This window comes from Puma concolor, chromosome D1 (genome assembly GCF_028749965.1).
Source record: "Puma concolor isolate L17-30 chromosome D1, mPumCon1.1.hap2, whole genome shotgun sequence".
NCBI classification, from domain to species: domain Eukaryota; kingdom Metazoa; phylum Chordata; class Mammalia; order Carnivora; family Felidae; genus Puma; species Puma concolor.
In genome coordinates this window covers 16091192-16106779 of record NC_141676.1, presented here as the reverse complement: position 1 = coordinate 16106779, position 15588 = coordinate 16091192, and the positions used below count along the sequence as shown (strand labels likewise).

The 15588-nt window shown below is 54.0% G+C and overlaps 2 protein-coding genes across 2 annotated transcripts; one reads left to right on the top strand and one right to left on the bottom strand.

The window, feature by feature from the left end:
- The first annotated feature begins 128 nt into the window (after positions 1-128).
- On the top strand, positions 129-2722 carry FAM180B (family with sequence similarity 180 member B). Its single transcript, XM_025929201.2, has 3 exons — positions 129-528; positions 1363-1433; positions 1649-2722. Exons 1-3 carry the CDS (start codon positions 261-263, stop codon positions 2042-2044), a joined length of 735 nt encoding a protein of 244 aa, XP_025784986.2. The 5' UTR covers positions 129-260; the 3' UTR covers positions 2045-2722.
- Positions 2723-3218: 496 nt separating this feature from the next.
- On the bottom strand, positions 3219-7358 carry C1QTNF4 (C1q and TNF related 4). The gene is made up of 2 exons (XM_086677428.1): positions 7227-7358; positions 3219-4324 (listed from the first exon to the last, which is right to left on the bottom strand). Exon 2 carries the CDS (start codon positions 4317-4319, stop codon positions 3360-3362), a length of 960 nt encoding a protein of 319 aa, XP_086533554.1. The 5' UTR covers positions 4320-4324; positions 7227-7358; the 3' UTR covers positions 3219-3359.
- Between the last annotated feature and the right edge of the window lie 8230 nt (positions 7359-15588).

The following is a 15588-nucleotide window of genomic DNA, read 5'->3' as shown; positions in this document are numbered from 1 at the left end:
GGGCCTGACTGGGTGTTGAAGCCTGAGTTCAGCTGCAGGATGTTTTGGGGGTGAGGACAGATAGTAAGGTAGCGTTACTGCTGGGCTCTTTCCTACCTCTTGGGGGGTGGGGGGAAGGGTGGGGCAAGCTGGAGCTGTTTGCTACCAAGCTCCGTTTTCTATTAACTAAGCATCCCGCCCATCTGGGCAGGAACAGGCTGAGGGCTTGACAAGCAGGGAGCCAGGCTTCTACTGCCAACAACTTAAGATTCCACTTTTCCATGGGATGGAAAGGTCCTGGGAAGTCAGAGCCAGCCCCTCCCTGTTTAGCATTGAAGGCTGACACACAAAATAGGAAACGCCTGAGCCGCCTGCAGTGGAAAGTTGGAGCTGCGGTGTGTGGCAGGCGGATGCAGGAGCAGAGAGCAGCTGGGGAGAGAAAGACTCAAAGGACGTGGTGGGGCACAGCTGGGACGATGCAGTTCCTGGATTGGCTAATAGTAGCCACTTGCCTTCTCCCTGGGGTAACTACAACCCAGCACTATCCAGGTACCGGGGCTTTAGGGTGGGGTGGATGGGAACCAAGGAAGGCTGTCGGCTGACAGCACTTAAATTTGGTTCTATCTGAACCTAGCAGGGCCTAGAAACTGTGGGCAAGGTGGGTACCAGACTGACCAGTGCAGCACGTGGTAATGGTCTGGGCCCCAACCCCAGCATCAGAAAGGTCCAAGTGAAATGAAGGGAGGTAGTCCTAGGTGCCCTCAGTGCCAGCCCTGGACAGAGCTGGGCAGTGGCCTTATTCTAGGTGTGCAAAGCAGGACCTCCGGACCTGCCCTGGGCTTGGGACAATCATTCTAAGGGCTGGGCAGCAGACCAGAGTGAAATGAAGGAAGCTGCAGCAGACAACCCGCCTTGGCCTGGCTTCCCTGGCCTCCACATGAGCACTACTGAGGAGCAAGGAAGGAGCAGGTTCCTCCAAAAGGGGTCCTCGACCTTTGGGGAGAGTCACTGGCACTATTTTAGATCACACTGTCCCAGATGATTACAGGGAGGGGAAGTGGGAAGTGAAGTGTCTTGTGACCCAATGGTCTGGAGCTCTTTGCCAAGGGAACTGCAGAAGTTCAAGGAGGAGTCCTGGACACTTGCCGAGGTGGTATCTGGGTTTGGGATGATGATTTTGGGATCACAAGACTTATGCCTGGGAGGGAGGATGTCAATGTGCATGTGTCTGTAAGGAAAGGAGGACATGGGGTGGCACTCCTACTCTTTTGTAGATAGAAGAACCTCTTGGCATCCCTACCAAGGAGCTAAGGGGCACTTCTGGGAGGCTGGGGTGTTCAGGGTGGAGCCTGGCAGGGGCCTGACTCTTTTCTGCTGCCCCAGGGCAGCCCATGAACAGAGCCAGCGTGGGAGGTGGCCTGCAGGAGCCAGAGGCCCCGGAAGTGATGTTTGAGGTCTTTCCTCCAGCCTGGGATATGGGGGTGGGAATGTCCAGAGGTCCCTAAGCTCAGGGTTGGGAAGGGGGATGTCTTAAGCTGGGCCTGCTGGGGGAGGGGGGCCACCCAGCATGGGTCCTACTGCCTGCTTATGCCCCCCTAGCCCACTCTTGCTCCCTGCCCTGCCCCCACCCCCAGGCCCCAGCCCACCCCTTACACGGCTCCCCTTACAGCTGCTTTGGGCTGGGCTGGAGCTGGATGTCATAGGGCAGCTGCACATCCAGGACGAGGAACTGGCGTCCACACGCCCAGGCCGCCGACTCAGGCTCCTCCTGCAGCACCACGTGCCCAGTGACTTGGAGGGTGCTAAGCAGCGGCTGCAGCAGTTCCAGGACCTGCGGAAAGGGCCTCCTCTTAGCCCTTGGGACTTTGAACACCTGCTCCTCACAAGCCTGTCCTGTGTCTACCGGCTCCATAAGGCTAGTGAGGCTGAGGAAAGAGGTCGCTGGGCCCAGGTCTTCGCCCTGCTGGCACAGGAAACACTCTGGGACCTATGCAAGGGTTTCTGCCCCCAGGGGCAGCCCCCTTCTCTGGGACCCTGGGCCTTGATCCTTGACCCCTTTCCCTGACCCTCCCCAACTCCTACCCCAAGCCAGACCCACCCGGGGCAGTGTTCTTTCCACTGTGTTCAGGTCTCTGGCCTTGGATTGTACCCTGGAACCCACTTTACCCCTTCCCCATTTTCTTCCCTGAGCCCTGGCAGGCTAAGAGCCTGGGTCTCAGGCAGCAGGCACAGACTCGCGGGTGTGTGTATATGTGTGTGTGTATGTGTGTGTGTGTTGGGGTTAGGGTTGAGAAGTGTGCTCAAGAGATGCTGAAAAAGAAGCTGCCCTCAAGAAAGCCAAGTTAGATGCTCCAACTCCCACCCTGGCAGTCCATAACAAGTCCTGTGGAATCTACAGGAGCCTTGTGAATGCTCAGCACCCAGTCCTAATTTAGATACCCCTTTTAAGTCCAACCAGTGCTCGGAGTCCCTGAGCCCCAAGTTCCCCATTTGGACTAGCCATAGACTAGACATCTTTAGTCCTGTCTGTTGGAGGAGGAGAGGAGGAAAGCAGGTGGAGAAACATTACCTTTTCTGGAGGGGGCGGGTGGAGACAGGGAAGCAGATATTTTTTGGTCCATCTCGACAAGGCTCAAATGAACACCTCGAGTGGGGAGTGAGGCTGTGAGGGCAGAGACAAGCTGAGGTTGGCTGGTGTAGTCCTGATCCTGTGTAGCTATTCCATTAAATGTTCTGTTCTGGCCTCCTGGAGCCTGTGTCCTTCTATGCCAGAGTAAGTTGTTTAACCCTTGTCCTGGGCAAAACACCCTCCCTGTCCTGGGAAGGCAGGAGTTGGGGCAACCAGGTATCAACTCATTCCTCACACGCCCTGCTAGAAGAAGGAATGTTCTGTTTCCTTGAATCCCATCCTCCCAGAAAGTTAGCAGGGTGTGTGGCCCCTTGTCACAAGAAGGAACCAGCCAGACCCTAAGAATGACGTCGTAGATCAGTGGGAAGGAGTTACAAGGATTTGAAGGGGAGGCCCGCAAGGGGTCGGGTGAATAGGGTTCAGTTTAATCAAATTCCCATCTCCTCGCCCTCCCAGCGCCTGACCAAACCCTGCCTTCTGCCCTCCGACCCCCCCCCCCCCCCCCCCCCCCCCCCCGGTCTGCAGTAGTCAGTGCCTTCCCATCCCACCAATCCCACCAGCCCGAGACGACAGCGTCGCAGACAAGACAGAGAGCGCAGGACCCCGGGCAGACAGGCGCCGACGCAGGCCCACTTTATTGGCAGAGTCAGCCACACTGGGCGGGCCGTCATGCTCGCGCCGGCGGGGCTTTCAGGCCACGGCCCGGCATACACGCCCCGGGCCGCCCCTGGGCTCCTCTCCCGGTCGGGGTTCAGAGCTCCGGCGGGCCGGCGGGGGCGAGGTCGGGGTACACCAGGAAGCCGGAGAAGGTGATGTACTTGCCGTGGTTGCTGTAGGCGCCGTAGCCGTCGTGGTCGTGGCTGAGCAGCCAGACGGCGTCGCCCCGCCGCAGCGCCAGCATCACGCTCTGGCTCTGCATCTCGCGGCGCCGCGACGCGCCGTCGTCGTAAATCATGGCCTGCACCTCGTCGCGATTCTTCATCAGCTTCACGGACAGCGTCTTGCGCGGCAGCTTGCCCAACGTGAAGGAGAAGAAGTAGGCGCCCGGCAGGCGGCAGCGGAACACGCCGGCCGCCGCGTCGAAGTCGCCGCCGATGTTGACGAGCTCCGTGTCGAAGGCGAGAGGCCGGTGCCGCGGCCCCGGGCCGGCGTCCGAGCCCACCAGGCTGCGCGTGCGCGCCGCCGAGAAGGCAGAGCGCGGCTCGGGGGGCGCGGGCGGCCCGCGCGCAGGCGCGTCGGCGTCGGCGTACACCAGGTAGCCGCTGAAGGTGGCGCCGGGGGCTCCGAGAGCATACTGCGGGGCGCCGTGCAGCCGCAGCCACACCGTGTCGCCGTAGTCGAGCTGCAGCATGGCGCTCTGGCTGGCGGCGCGCCGCGCTCCTGGCCGCCGCTGCTCGTCGAAGGCCAGCGCCTGCACCTCGTCGCGGTTGCGCACCAGCATCACCGACAGGCTCTTGTGCGGGGCCTTGCCAGCCGTGAAGGAGAAGAAGTAGGCGCCGGGCACGCGGCAGCGGAACTGGCCTGTGGCCGCGTCGAAGTCGCCGCCTATGTTCACGTACACCTTGTCGAAGGTCACCGCCATCTCCGATGTGCCCTCCAGGGGGGTGGTGCGTGCCGCCGAGAAGGCAGAGCGCAGCTCCGTCGAGCCCGGAGCCGGCTCCAGGGCCCAGCAAGCGGCAGGGCCCAGCACGCCCAGCAGGAGTAGCAGCATGGTGCCTGGGAAGGGGGCGGGCAAAAGGGGGAGGAGGGTGGGCGGTTGTGTGGGGGGCGCCTCCAAATGCCCAGAGTTCGGAGACTGGGAGACGAGTTATCTTCATAGCCTTGCCCTTGACCCACAACTAGGACTCGGTTTCCTACAGACTTGGACTAGATCAGCGGTTCTCAAACTTCGGCCGGCCTCAGGGTCCGGTAAAGAGCTTGTTAGAGCACACATTGTTGGGCCCCCACCCCCAAATTTCCATTCACTAGGTTTTGGATGAGGCTTGAGAATTTGCATTTCTAACAAGTTCCTGGCAAGGCAGATGCCACTGGTCCAGGGACCACACTTTGGGAATAACCCATTAGATTAGGCCAGTGAGTCTCCTTTATTATTATTTTTTTGTAAGCACTGAACTGAACCCCTTTCTCAAGTGAAAGCTCACACACCTGTACCACAGGTCCAAGCAGAAATGCTTTAAGAGGCCTATAGTCCTGTCAGCTGGGTTTACCCCCTCCCCACCTTAGCAACACAGTGGATGGTCAGGGGGTCTCTGAGTTTCCTTCAGCCTGGTTTGCTGCATTTTCTGTGGCTATACTATGGACCTCGGCCTGCCCCTCACTCAGGCACTAGCTCTCTGTACTGATGTCCTCCCTGGTGGCCACTGTTTCAACCCCCATCTGGGCAGGACAGGACATAGCTGCTCATTGACCCCTTTCCTGGCCTCTGACCCACTCAAGGGTCAGCTCCCACTCTGGACTCCCCAGGGGCCCTTCTTGCAGTAAAGAGGCCAGAACAGTTGGGCTTTGACATAGGTCCCTCCCCCCAAGAAAGCGGAGGAAGAGACAGTGACTCTTCCTCTGGGCTTGAGGGCTGGTCACTGAGAGGAAGGGGAGAACGAGGGGCTGCTGTGAATAGAGCAACAGTTCCAGCAAGGCTTTGGCAAGATTGTGAGCTCAGGAGCTTTGTTTCTCAGCAGCCATGGAGTGAAGGACTGGACTCCGTTCCTGGCTCTACTGCTTAAATGCTGTGAAACCTAAGGCAAGTGCCTTAATTTCTCTGGGATTGGCCTTCTTTATGTAAATGGGGAGGAGACCTGCCTCACAATCTTATTGAGGATGCTCTGAGATAGCAGGTGTGAACATAGTTTGTGAAGAGCATTGTTGCCCAGGTGTGCAGATGCTTCTGTTCTCGGCCTTGAAAAAAGTACTCTGATCAAGTTCTGGACATAAGGGATTAGGGACTCAGTAACTCCTCCCTCTGGGAGCTTGTGAAGGCAACACTTAACTCCACCATGCTTCTTAGTAGGGCATAGGCTCTGGGGCTTGAATACCCAAAAGCCCTGAAGTGGAGACAAAGGAAAGAAAGTGAGCTGGCAACAGCCCAGGATTTGGGCTTCCATGGGAGGTGCCCTGGGAGTGTGTGTAGTTTGGTGTCTCTTAGAGACCCTGGGGCTTGCTGAGAAGGGTTGCCAGGTGCAGTTGCACCCTACACAACGCCATTCACCTTAGGGTACGTGGGCACTGGAATCTAGCCCACAGTCTACTTGCCCAATGGTGCGGAGCTGCTGCACCTGGGGAAGGAAAAGTGTGCCTCTTTCTAATTTTCATAATAAAGACCCCAAGTCCCTAACCTCGTTGAACATTCCAGAGTACATGCCTTTCTTACAAAGGCAGCCCATGGGCTAGCCAATACCCTTGATGAAGGCAGGGAAGAGGGAGGGGACCCGTCTACGGTGGTGAAGATTGCACCTCATGAGTATTCCCTTTTACAAAGTTCTTTGGACACATCTGGTCTCACAGCAACCCTGCAAGGCAGGGGGCCCTCTCCCATTTTATAGATGAGAAAGTCAAGGCCCAAACAAGGGGAAGCATTTTGGCCCAAGGTTACCATGCCCAGTGAGGCAACCTTGAGCCAAGGTCTTTCGGTTCCAAATTCAGTGTGCTTTTCTCTCCACCATCTTTTCCTCCTAGACATATATTTCCAGCCAACCTGTCCTTAGCCTCAGTTTCCCTTTTTGCAAAAAGAGGAGAGGTAAGTGAAATGAATCTTGGGATCCAGGGCAAAGGAGAAAGAAAGCAAAAAGCAAATAAAACCAACGAGACAAGCAGAAACTCTAGCGTTTTGCCTTCGGGGAGTATGGGAACATCACTACTCTTCCTGACCCTGCTCCTCCCCTAGCGGGTCCTACCCCAGGAACACCTGCCCACCCTGCCTTCAACAATCTCCCTGCAGATTCTGGTGCACCCCACGAGGGTCAGAGGGTGTTCCTGTGTGTGTACAGTACCCAGCGTCTGCCCATTTCTCACCCACCACTGCCCACTTCCGAGGTTCCCTAGGTCCCCATCCCTCTTTAAAACCCCTTCCCTGCGCAGGTCAGAGGTGGGAGGGTGTCAGGTGGGCCTCAGAGCTCCAGGAAAGGAAATGGCTGATCCTGGCTCTGCCCAGGTGAGGCTCAAAATAATCATCTTCAAAGAGAAAAAACTGGGACACATAGAGCTGGGGCAGACCCAGAGCCCCGGAACCGACGGGGGAGGTGCCGCGATGTCAAGCTAAGGGGATCTCAGAGCCCCGCTCCCCGCCAAACCCCACTCCCCAATGACCCCCTCCCTCAAGCCCCGCCAGAACCTCCTCCCACCTTGAAAGCCCCTCATGTTCCCCAAAAGATAAGTCCCCCTTTTACAGAAGCAATTAATCCTTTCTCCTGAAAAAATAAATCTCTCAGGAAGGGGTACCCCAGACCTCCCCCTATCCCATCCTTCCTTCATCCATCCCTTCGGAGTGAAAGCCCTTGAGCCTCTTTCATGAAAAGGCTCCCAGGTCCTCCTTTCAGCAAAAAAGGACCCGACTCCCCCGCGCCTTCGCCCACCCCCGCTTCCATACGGGAGAAACCTCGGCTCCCCGCCCGGGAGCTGCCCTCACCTGGCTGGGGGCGGCGTTCGGGTCGGGTTCGCTCCGAGCCCGCGATCCGGCTCCGGGCTCCGGGCGGGCGCCGGGGCTGCGCACTGACCGCCCGCGCTGCGGCGGGGCCGGGCCTGGCGGGGGCGGCGGCGGTGGCGGCGGCGGCGGCGGCGGGGCGCTGGGACCCCGGGACCCCGGAACCCCGGGGCGGGCGCGGGGCAGCGAGGCGCTAGGGAAAGAGGACGGCTGAAGAGCGAACCGAGCAGACCGCCGGGAGGAGTGGCAGGGGAGCGGCGGGAAGGGGGAGAGGGGAGGAGAAGGGAGAGGGAGGGGCGCGCCGAGGAAGGGGGGCCGCGCAGGGCCTAGGGGCACCGCACGGAGGAGGCCCCTGCGCAGGCTGCGCAGAGCCCTGGGCTCTTCCTCATCCGTGACCTCCCTAGAGCTTCACCCTCTGGCTCCACAGAACACGCATCATCAACCCAAGTTAGCAGATGGGGAAACTGAGGCCTGAGGCAGAGGCCAAACTGGGGGTGGCCCAAGGCACTCTTCAGGCGAGCCTCCTCCCTGGTTTGAGGAGAGGGGACTGCAAAAGGACACCGACTAGACAAGCCCCTGGGCTGCAAGGACAGTAGAAGGTGAGATTTGGGCTGGGACAGATGTCCAGACTGAGTGACACTGGAGGAGGGGGGTCTGAGAAAGAGCAAGATAAAATGGGTCAATGTCACCAGTAAAGAAAGAGCTTAAAGTGACCTCGTTTTTCTTCCTTACCTCCGAATCTCAAAATTCCCATTGCTGCTTAGGAAGGAAGGAGGAAGACCAAGCCCCCAGACACCAAAGGGTCAGCCTGGACCCCCTGGGGAGGGGATGCAAAGGAAGGGATCCTTGGGGCAGAACTGGGTTTTGGCTGAGCGGGCTGCTTCCAGGGCGCCTGCAAGAAGGGAGAAGGTTGAGAAAGGCACTGGGAGGGCTCAAAAGGGCCTGTCCGCGGGGCGCCTGGGTGGCGCAGTCGGTTAAGCATCCGACTTCAGCCAGGTCACGATCTCGCGGTCCGTGAGTTCGAGCCCCGCGTCGGGCTCTGGGCTGATGGCTCAGAGCCTGGAGCCTGTTTCCGATTCTGTGTCTCCCTCTCTCTGCCCCTCCCCCGTTCATGCTCTGTCTCTCTCTGTCCCAAAAATAAATAAACGTTGAAAAAAAAAAATTAAAAAAAAAAAAAAAAAAAAAGGGCCTGTCCGCAGAGGGCCAGCCTGCCTAGCTGGGGCCAGCGTCGCAGAATCTAGTGGGACATCAGGGCTGGGAGCAGGTGTCTTCCCGCACCTCAGCACTTATCAGAGGCCCCCAAAGTCCTCCGCTCTGGGCTTTGATCCCTGCAGCCCTCTTGGACCCCCTCATCGGGGCTGCTGATCTCCACAACAGCTGTGGAGCTGTCCCCCACCCGGCACTCAGTAGGTGTTGACTGAGTGGATGGCTTTAGAAGAGGCCGCATTCTCAGCTGCCAGGAGCAGATGCCCTCCACCTGCACCTGGTTGACACAGAAGGCCTGTGCTCTAGTCCCTGCTCTGCCACAGACCCTGTGTGTGGACCCAGAGAAGCCTAGTGCCCTGTGAAGCCCTCTGTCCTCTGGACCTTTCCTTCTGGAACTCTCAAGACTTGTGTGACCCCAGTTAGTCTGATGCAGGTTAGTCCTCACGAAGGCATTGATAATGAAAATGGGCTTATTAAGTTTTCTTCAGGGTGTTAGGTGAATGATGAATGAATACGTGCCTCGATGGAAGGAAATGAATGGAGACATTTTGGACTGAGCCCTGGGGGTATTTGGGGCCTGGGGTAAAGCACCTGTCTAGTCCCCATTAGATCATGACTGTCCCCTTCACCAGTTTGAAAAGCTTGGGTCACAGGCCTATGGGAGGGCATGAGGCAGGGTGAGTTAACATCCCCCAGGGAACCCTAAACCAAGCAGGGTCCAGGGGATAAATACTCCAGGTTTCAATCCCTCAGAAGGACAATTCCCAATTGCCAGACATGTTCCAGTCTCAGAGAGACTCTAGCATGAAATTGAAGTTGCCCATGTGAAAAACCTACCATCTCTGTATGCTTTATTTCCTTTCCTCCCTTCCTTGTCTCACTGCCCCACTCCTTCACCCTGCTTCTTGGGATCACCTTTTGAACTACTTGCACCCAAATCTTTGTCTCAAGGTGTGTTTTGGGGGGAACCCAAACTAAGACAATGAACAATAACTGGGTCTTAAACTGTGGTAAGTGCTTTTTCACATCCATTACTTTAATTTTCTTAACATCTCCTGAAGTACATACCATTTACAAATGAGGAATGAAGAGGTTATATGTGGGGGCAGGATTCAAATCCAGGTCTGTTTAGCTCTAAGACCAGGTCCTTAACTACTATGTTCAGCAGCCTCCCTAATTCTCTGATCCTCTTTGGGTCTTACATTGTCATCTGTAAAACAAGGGATGGGCTCTTGAGTTTGAAGGGAGACAAGGTACTCAGTTTCTTCTGAAGCTAGGCATGGTCGAGGAGGTGTAATCAGAAGCTGTTGGGAGAGAAAGCGCTTGAAAGGGATGGACTCAGCTCAGAGACCCTTTATTTTGCCCTCCCTTTTCTCTTCCCCCTTTTTGGAATGTATACACGAAGGCTGGAGCCCCAGTTGCCATCTTGGGCCAGGAGACACAATGAAGTGTTCTAAGGTGCAGTCTTAGGTAGGTGCTCAGGAAGAAGCTGAGATGAAAAACACCTAGAGACCCTACTCTCTAGGAGCTAATCATTTAGTGGGAGCAGCTGGATGTGGATTGAAAGAATCACAGTGGGTGGAAAGAGATCAGCTCCAAGAGGGAGCTACAAAGTGCTACAAGAGCTCAGGGAGGGAGAAATTCCACTGGAGGATTAAGGAAGATGTTCCAGAGGAGGCTGTCTTTCTCTTTCTTTTCTTTTTTCTTTTCTTTCTTTCCTCTCTCTCTCTCTCCCTCTCTTTAAAAATTTTAAGTAAGCTCTACACCCAAAATGGAGCTTGAACTCAGAACCCTGAGATCAAGAGTCACATGCTTCACCAACTGAGCCAGCCAGGTGCCCTATAAAGAAGGCGATTTCTTTTTCTTTCTTCTTTTTCTTTCTTTCTTTCTTTCTTTTTCTTTCTTTCTTTCTTTCTTTCTTTCTTTCTTTCTTTCTTTCTTTCTTTCTTTCTTCTTTCTTTCTTTTGTATTTGAGAGAGAGAGAGCACAAGCAGGGGAGGGGCAGAGAGAGAGGAAGAGAGAGGGAATCCCAAGCTGTCAGTGAGGAGCCCGATGCAGGGCTCAAAGGAACTCACGAACCATGGATCATGACCTGAGTGGAAATCAAGGCTGCTGAGCCACCTAGGCGCCCTGAGAAGGCGATTTCTAGATAATGGCAAGGATTTGACAGTGAGATGGAAGAGTGAGGGGTGGAATCCAATCAAAGGTAAGAATAGGAACAAAGGTGTGGAGGTGACATAGGTAGGGCTTGGGGAGGAGACCTCGCATGGCTCAGCTCGGGAGGGAAGGGGTTGTGAGTGGAAGCTATGGCAGGTGAGCTGTGTGGGCTTAAATGCCGAGCTAAGGAGCTCGGGCTATCCTGCAGCAGAGGGGACAGTACTCAGAGCCGTAAAGATTACTCTGGCTGAAAGACAGGAGACCGAACCAGGGAGACCTGCAAGAAAACACTCCAAGTGTGCAGACGAATCTAAACTATATGGGGCTAGTCAGAAAGGAAAAGCAAGGGAGGACACGGATGGGAGAGAGAGAGAGACTCAGCAACAGAGAGAGAGCACCCACACCAGCTCACAATTTAATTAGCTTCCTGGTTTGCCGGCGGATTACAGGGGAATTAGCAGAGCTCAGAGTCTAGGGACCTTGCTGGGAGTTGAGGGGAGGTTAATGAGAAAGACAACAACACACCCCAGGGAGAAATGATAGAGGAGGAATTGTTAGCCCCGCAGAGAAGCCGGCGGGAGAAACAGATGTCAGGGCGCAGAGTCTCCGCCCTGTTCAGAGATTTCAACCCACTAGGGGGATAGAACTTAGCGCTCCTGGGTAGGGCTTCCGGCTCCAAAGCCCAGGGTTCCAGGAGTTCCTGAATGCCTGGGAAATGAGCCCAGCCGGGGAGAGCTGGGACTGGCTGTGAGGATCAGGTTCCCAACTCTGCCTTGGCCTTTTCCCAGAGGGGGAACTGAACCCCCAGCCTCCTTTTGCAGATAGACAGGTTGAGGCCCTGGATGGGGAGGTGACCCGCTCCTGGCCGGATGTGACAATGGCATTTCCCAAAGACAGCTGTGACAGTATCTCCCACCACCCCCCCCATGCTCTTTTCATACTGTGACCTTGCCACTCCCAAGAGGAGGACTTGGGTTGGTCATAAAGGGTAGTGCTGCCTCTGCCTGGTGGTGAGGCTCTATCTTGAAACTATCATGATGTGAGAAAGCCCAGGCTCCATGGAAAGGCCACATGTAGATGTGGTGGCCAACAGCCCCCGTCAGGACCACCTCCCAGATTTGCAAGGTCCAGTGCAAAATAAAAACGCTGGGCCTCTTGTTCAAAAATTGAGAATTTATTTTTTTCGGGGGGTGGGGTATCTGGGTGGCTAAGTCGGTTGAGCATCTAACTTCGGCTCAGGTCATATCTCACGGTTCGTGAGTTCAAGCCCTGGGTTGGGCTCTGCGCTGACAGCTCAGAGCCTGGAGCCGGCTTCAGATTCTGTGTCTCCCTAGCTCTCTGCCCCTCCCCCATGCTCTCTCTCTCTCTCAAAAAATGAATAAACATTAAAAAAAAATTAAAGTATTTTTTTAAGCTTATTTACTTAGAGAGAGAGCGAGCATGGAGGAGGGACAGAGAGAGAGGGAAAGAGGGTGGGGGGCGGGGGGGTGGGGGGAGAGAATCCCAAGCAGGCTCCTCACTGTCAGTGTGGAGCCCGACTTGGGGCTTTAACTCAGGAACTGTGAGATCATGACCTGAGCCGAAATCAAGAGTGAGACACTTGGGGCGCCTGGGTGGCTCAGTAGGTTAAGCGGCCGACTTCGGCTCAGGTCATGATCTCACGGTCCGTGGGTTCGAGCCCGGCATCGGGCTCTGTGCTGACAGCTCAGAGCCTGGAGCCTGTTTCAGATTCTGTGTCTCCCTCTCTCTGACCCTCCCCTGTTCATGCTCTGTCTCTCCCGGTCTCAAAAATGAATAAAATGTTAAAAAAAAAAAATTAAAAAAAATGAAAAAAAAAAGAGTGAGACACTTAATTGACTGAGCCACCCAGGTGCGCCCTCCCCCCCAAATTAAGAATTTAAATGGTGACAATAGAGCATTCAACCAGGCATTGAGCCCTTCGAAGGCTGCATCCCAAGAAGCTGGCCCTGACCCTAGCAGGGGTTCCAGCATCGCCTGCTCACGGTCTGAGGGAGCCTTCAAGACGACTCTGTGCCCAGCCACCCTGCCTGCAACTATGCGCCAGGCTGACAGGGGGTAGAAAGGATTGTTTGGAGCTGTAACTTTTGGGTTACTGTAGCAGCAGATAGTTAGAACACTGGGGGCTGAAACTGGGATGAAGACGTGGGACAGTTCTCCCCAAACCCAGGCTCATTCTCTGAGCTGCTGTCGCGAGTTCTCTTTGGTCCATGTTGATAGAGAAAACCGGAGGTACAAATAACTCCCGACCATTGGAGACCCAAATCCCGTACGTTTGGCCATGGAGCGCTGTATGTTGACATTGTGACACATCCTTGGGGGTGAATGTCAGCTTTTCAATTGGAAAAGGCTGGGACAAGACCCACTCTTCCATGAGCTAAAACAGTGGTGGCAGTGGCCTTGGCAGGAGACAACAGTTAGGTCTCCATGACTCGCAGGAGCCTCAGGGAGTGACAGGTGCTGGGAAGGAGAGGAGGCAGAGAAGGAAAGGAAAGGTATGTCCTGCCAAGGTGGGGAAGGGAGAGTATCCCTGTGGCCCCATGGCATGTCGATCCCTGTTTCTGACAATAGTGTCCTTTGAGGACAGGCATTGCATTCTGATTCTGACTGGGGGGTGTGAGCGCGCGTGTGTGCATGTTTCGTGGCGGCAGCAGTGCGGGTGGGGTTTGAATCACTTTGCTTGTGTCTTCCAGTGCAGTGGCAGCCAGTGGGCGGTCAGGAGGGTTTGGGTGATTGCCGGGGAGAGCTGGGGATATGAACATTGCCCACAGCCCAGCTGAGTGACAGCTGGAGGAGGAGGGAAGGGGCGGGGAGAGACATGAGTGACACAGAGCAATTTATCATTGCCACCTGTTTTTTAAAGAGTAGCCAGAGTAAAAAAACACCGATAAAGTGCAGTGGGAGCACTAGGAAAACAAACTAATTCCAAGTGGAGGGATTCAGCAAGAGATAATGAATGAAGTGGCACCTAAAGAAGTCATGAAGTCTGCACTAGACCTTGACGGGCCACAAGAGATGGGAAAAGCATCCTGGAGAAAGGACAGGGAGCAGGGGAATCCCCCAGGAGGCAATACAGTTATGGTAAAGAGCAGTGACTGGCATTGGACGGCTTGGGTTTGAATCCCAGCTCCGTCACTAATGGTGTGACCTCAAGTTCCCCCACTTGTGAGATCTGGACAAGAAAAGTATCTGTACCTCACTGTCTTGTCGATGGCATTGAAGGACACACTCAATGTAAAGTACATATAAGTATTACATACTCAATGTAAATACATTCAGCACAGAGCCCGGCCTGTTGTAAGCACTCAGTATGTGCTATCACTACTGCCTGGTGTGTTTGAAAAATGAAGAATAATCTTGGTGTGGCTTGTAGTACGGACTCCAGGGATGTTGCCAGGAGGCAGGTCCAGAAAAATGGGTTTTGAGTTTGATCATGAAGGATTTTAAGTGCCAGGCTAAGCTGTCTAGACTTTATTCTGGTAGCCAGTGGATTTCAATCCTGTCTGACCTAATTTCTTTTATTGCAAGTATTTTGTAATGCCTCCTTTCCTACGTTGAAATGAAATTCATAGAGAATGAAGTCTATTGGCACATAATTTCAAAAAAATCAAGATAACGCTCCAAGTGTGATATAAAGGAGAAAAAACAATTTTAATAAAATGTTTTTCAATACGCAAATACTTTCACATTGCCACACTAGAATAAATACCAAATAGATGGACGTTCATACTTCTAGCATAGAATCTTCCGTAGAATCACCACGAATGCAACAACTACAAACACAGGCGGATACAAAGGTGCGCTGTCCAGAGCCCCCAGTACCATCATTATGTCTAAAACAGTGAATGATTCTTGGCGAAACTTCAGACAAAACAAATTACAACCCTTCCTCAATTTACAGGGAAGTTATATTCCTTGAAAATCCAGTGTACATTAAAGTTATGCAAAAAGCTTGTTTTGTATGTAAAAACAGTGTGTGTGTGTGTGTGTGTGTGTGTGTGAGCTGTAAGGAATGAGAGCTCATGTTTCACTTTATCAACTGTCCTAAACATGATAGGACGTCTACCATTCCTGGCTACTGCTCACTAGATGCCAGGAGTGTCCCTCAATCATTGTGACAACCAAAAATGCCCTCCTACATTTCCTAACCACCCTCACCTCCTGCTTTGGGCCATATGGGATTAGGAAGGGGCATGCTCTCTCCTCTTGGATTTATGTAACCTTCTGTGAGAAGACGATGCTTAGAGCTACTGCCACCATCTCACAACCATGTGGGGGAAAGTGTGGTACAAAAGCTAATAAACTGGGGATGACAGAATGGACAGAGATGTCAAGTATCTTGGTACTTGATGATATCACCGAGCCACTGACTTAACACATTCTGGATTTACTCTATCTATGGACCTCTCCTTATGGGAGAGGATAAATCCACTTTTTGGTTGAGCCATTGTGAGTTGAATCCTGTTTCTTTCTTTTTTTTTTTTAATGTGTATTTATTCTTCAGACAGAGAGGGCACAAGTGGGGGAGGGGAAGAAAGAGACAGAGGATTCAAAGAGGTGGGCTCTGTGCTGACAGCAGAGAGCCCGATGTGGGGCTCAAACTCATGAACTGTGAGATCGTGACCTGAGCCGAAGTGGGACACTTGACCGACTGAACCACCCAAGTGTGCTGAATCCTGTTTCTTGCAGTTAAAAGTATTCTAGCCTTTACAAGTTATTTCCCCCTCTCTGAGTCTTCTTCACAGTCTAGGGCCTGTGAGTCTCTGACGGGAAAATAAGAGGCTGTAGGGACTAGAATGAAGGGGTTGGGAAGGAGTTGGAAGAGTCTACCTCTTGCACCGGTTATCTGGGAGGAGAGTGAAGGAGGAGTGGATTCAGTCTGGGTAACATGATGAGTGGTTCCACGTCGGGCATTTAGATCACACAAGATTTTGTGGATGGAAAATTAGACTTACATAGTATCATC

Bases quoted from the DNA above. Each gene is read 5' to 3' on its own strand.
- C1QTNF4 (XM_086677428.1), bottom strand. From the start codon at position 4,319: ATGCTGCTACTCCTGCTGGGCGTGCTGGGCCCTGCCGCTTGCTGGGCC.
- FAM180B (XM_025929201.2), top strand. From the start codon at position 261: ATGGGATGGAAAGGTCCTGGGAAGTCAGAGCCAGCCCCTCCCTGTTTA. The intron at 529-1,362 runs GTACCGGGGCTT...CTGCTGCCCCAG, and splicing joins TACAACCCAGCACTATCCAG to GGCAGCCCATGAACAGAGCC. The intron at 1,434-1,648 runs GTCTTTCCTCCA...CTCCCCTTACAG, and splicing joins CCCCGGAAGTGATGTTTGAG to CTGCTTTGGGCTGGGCTGGA.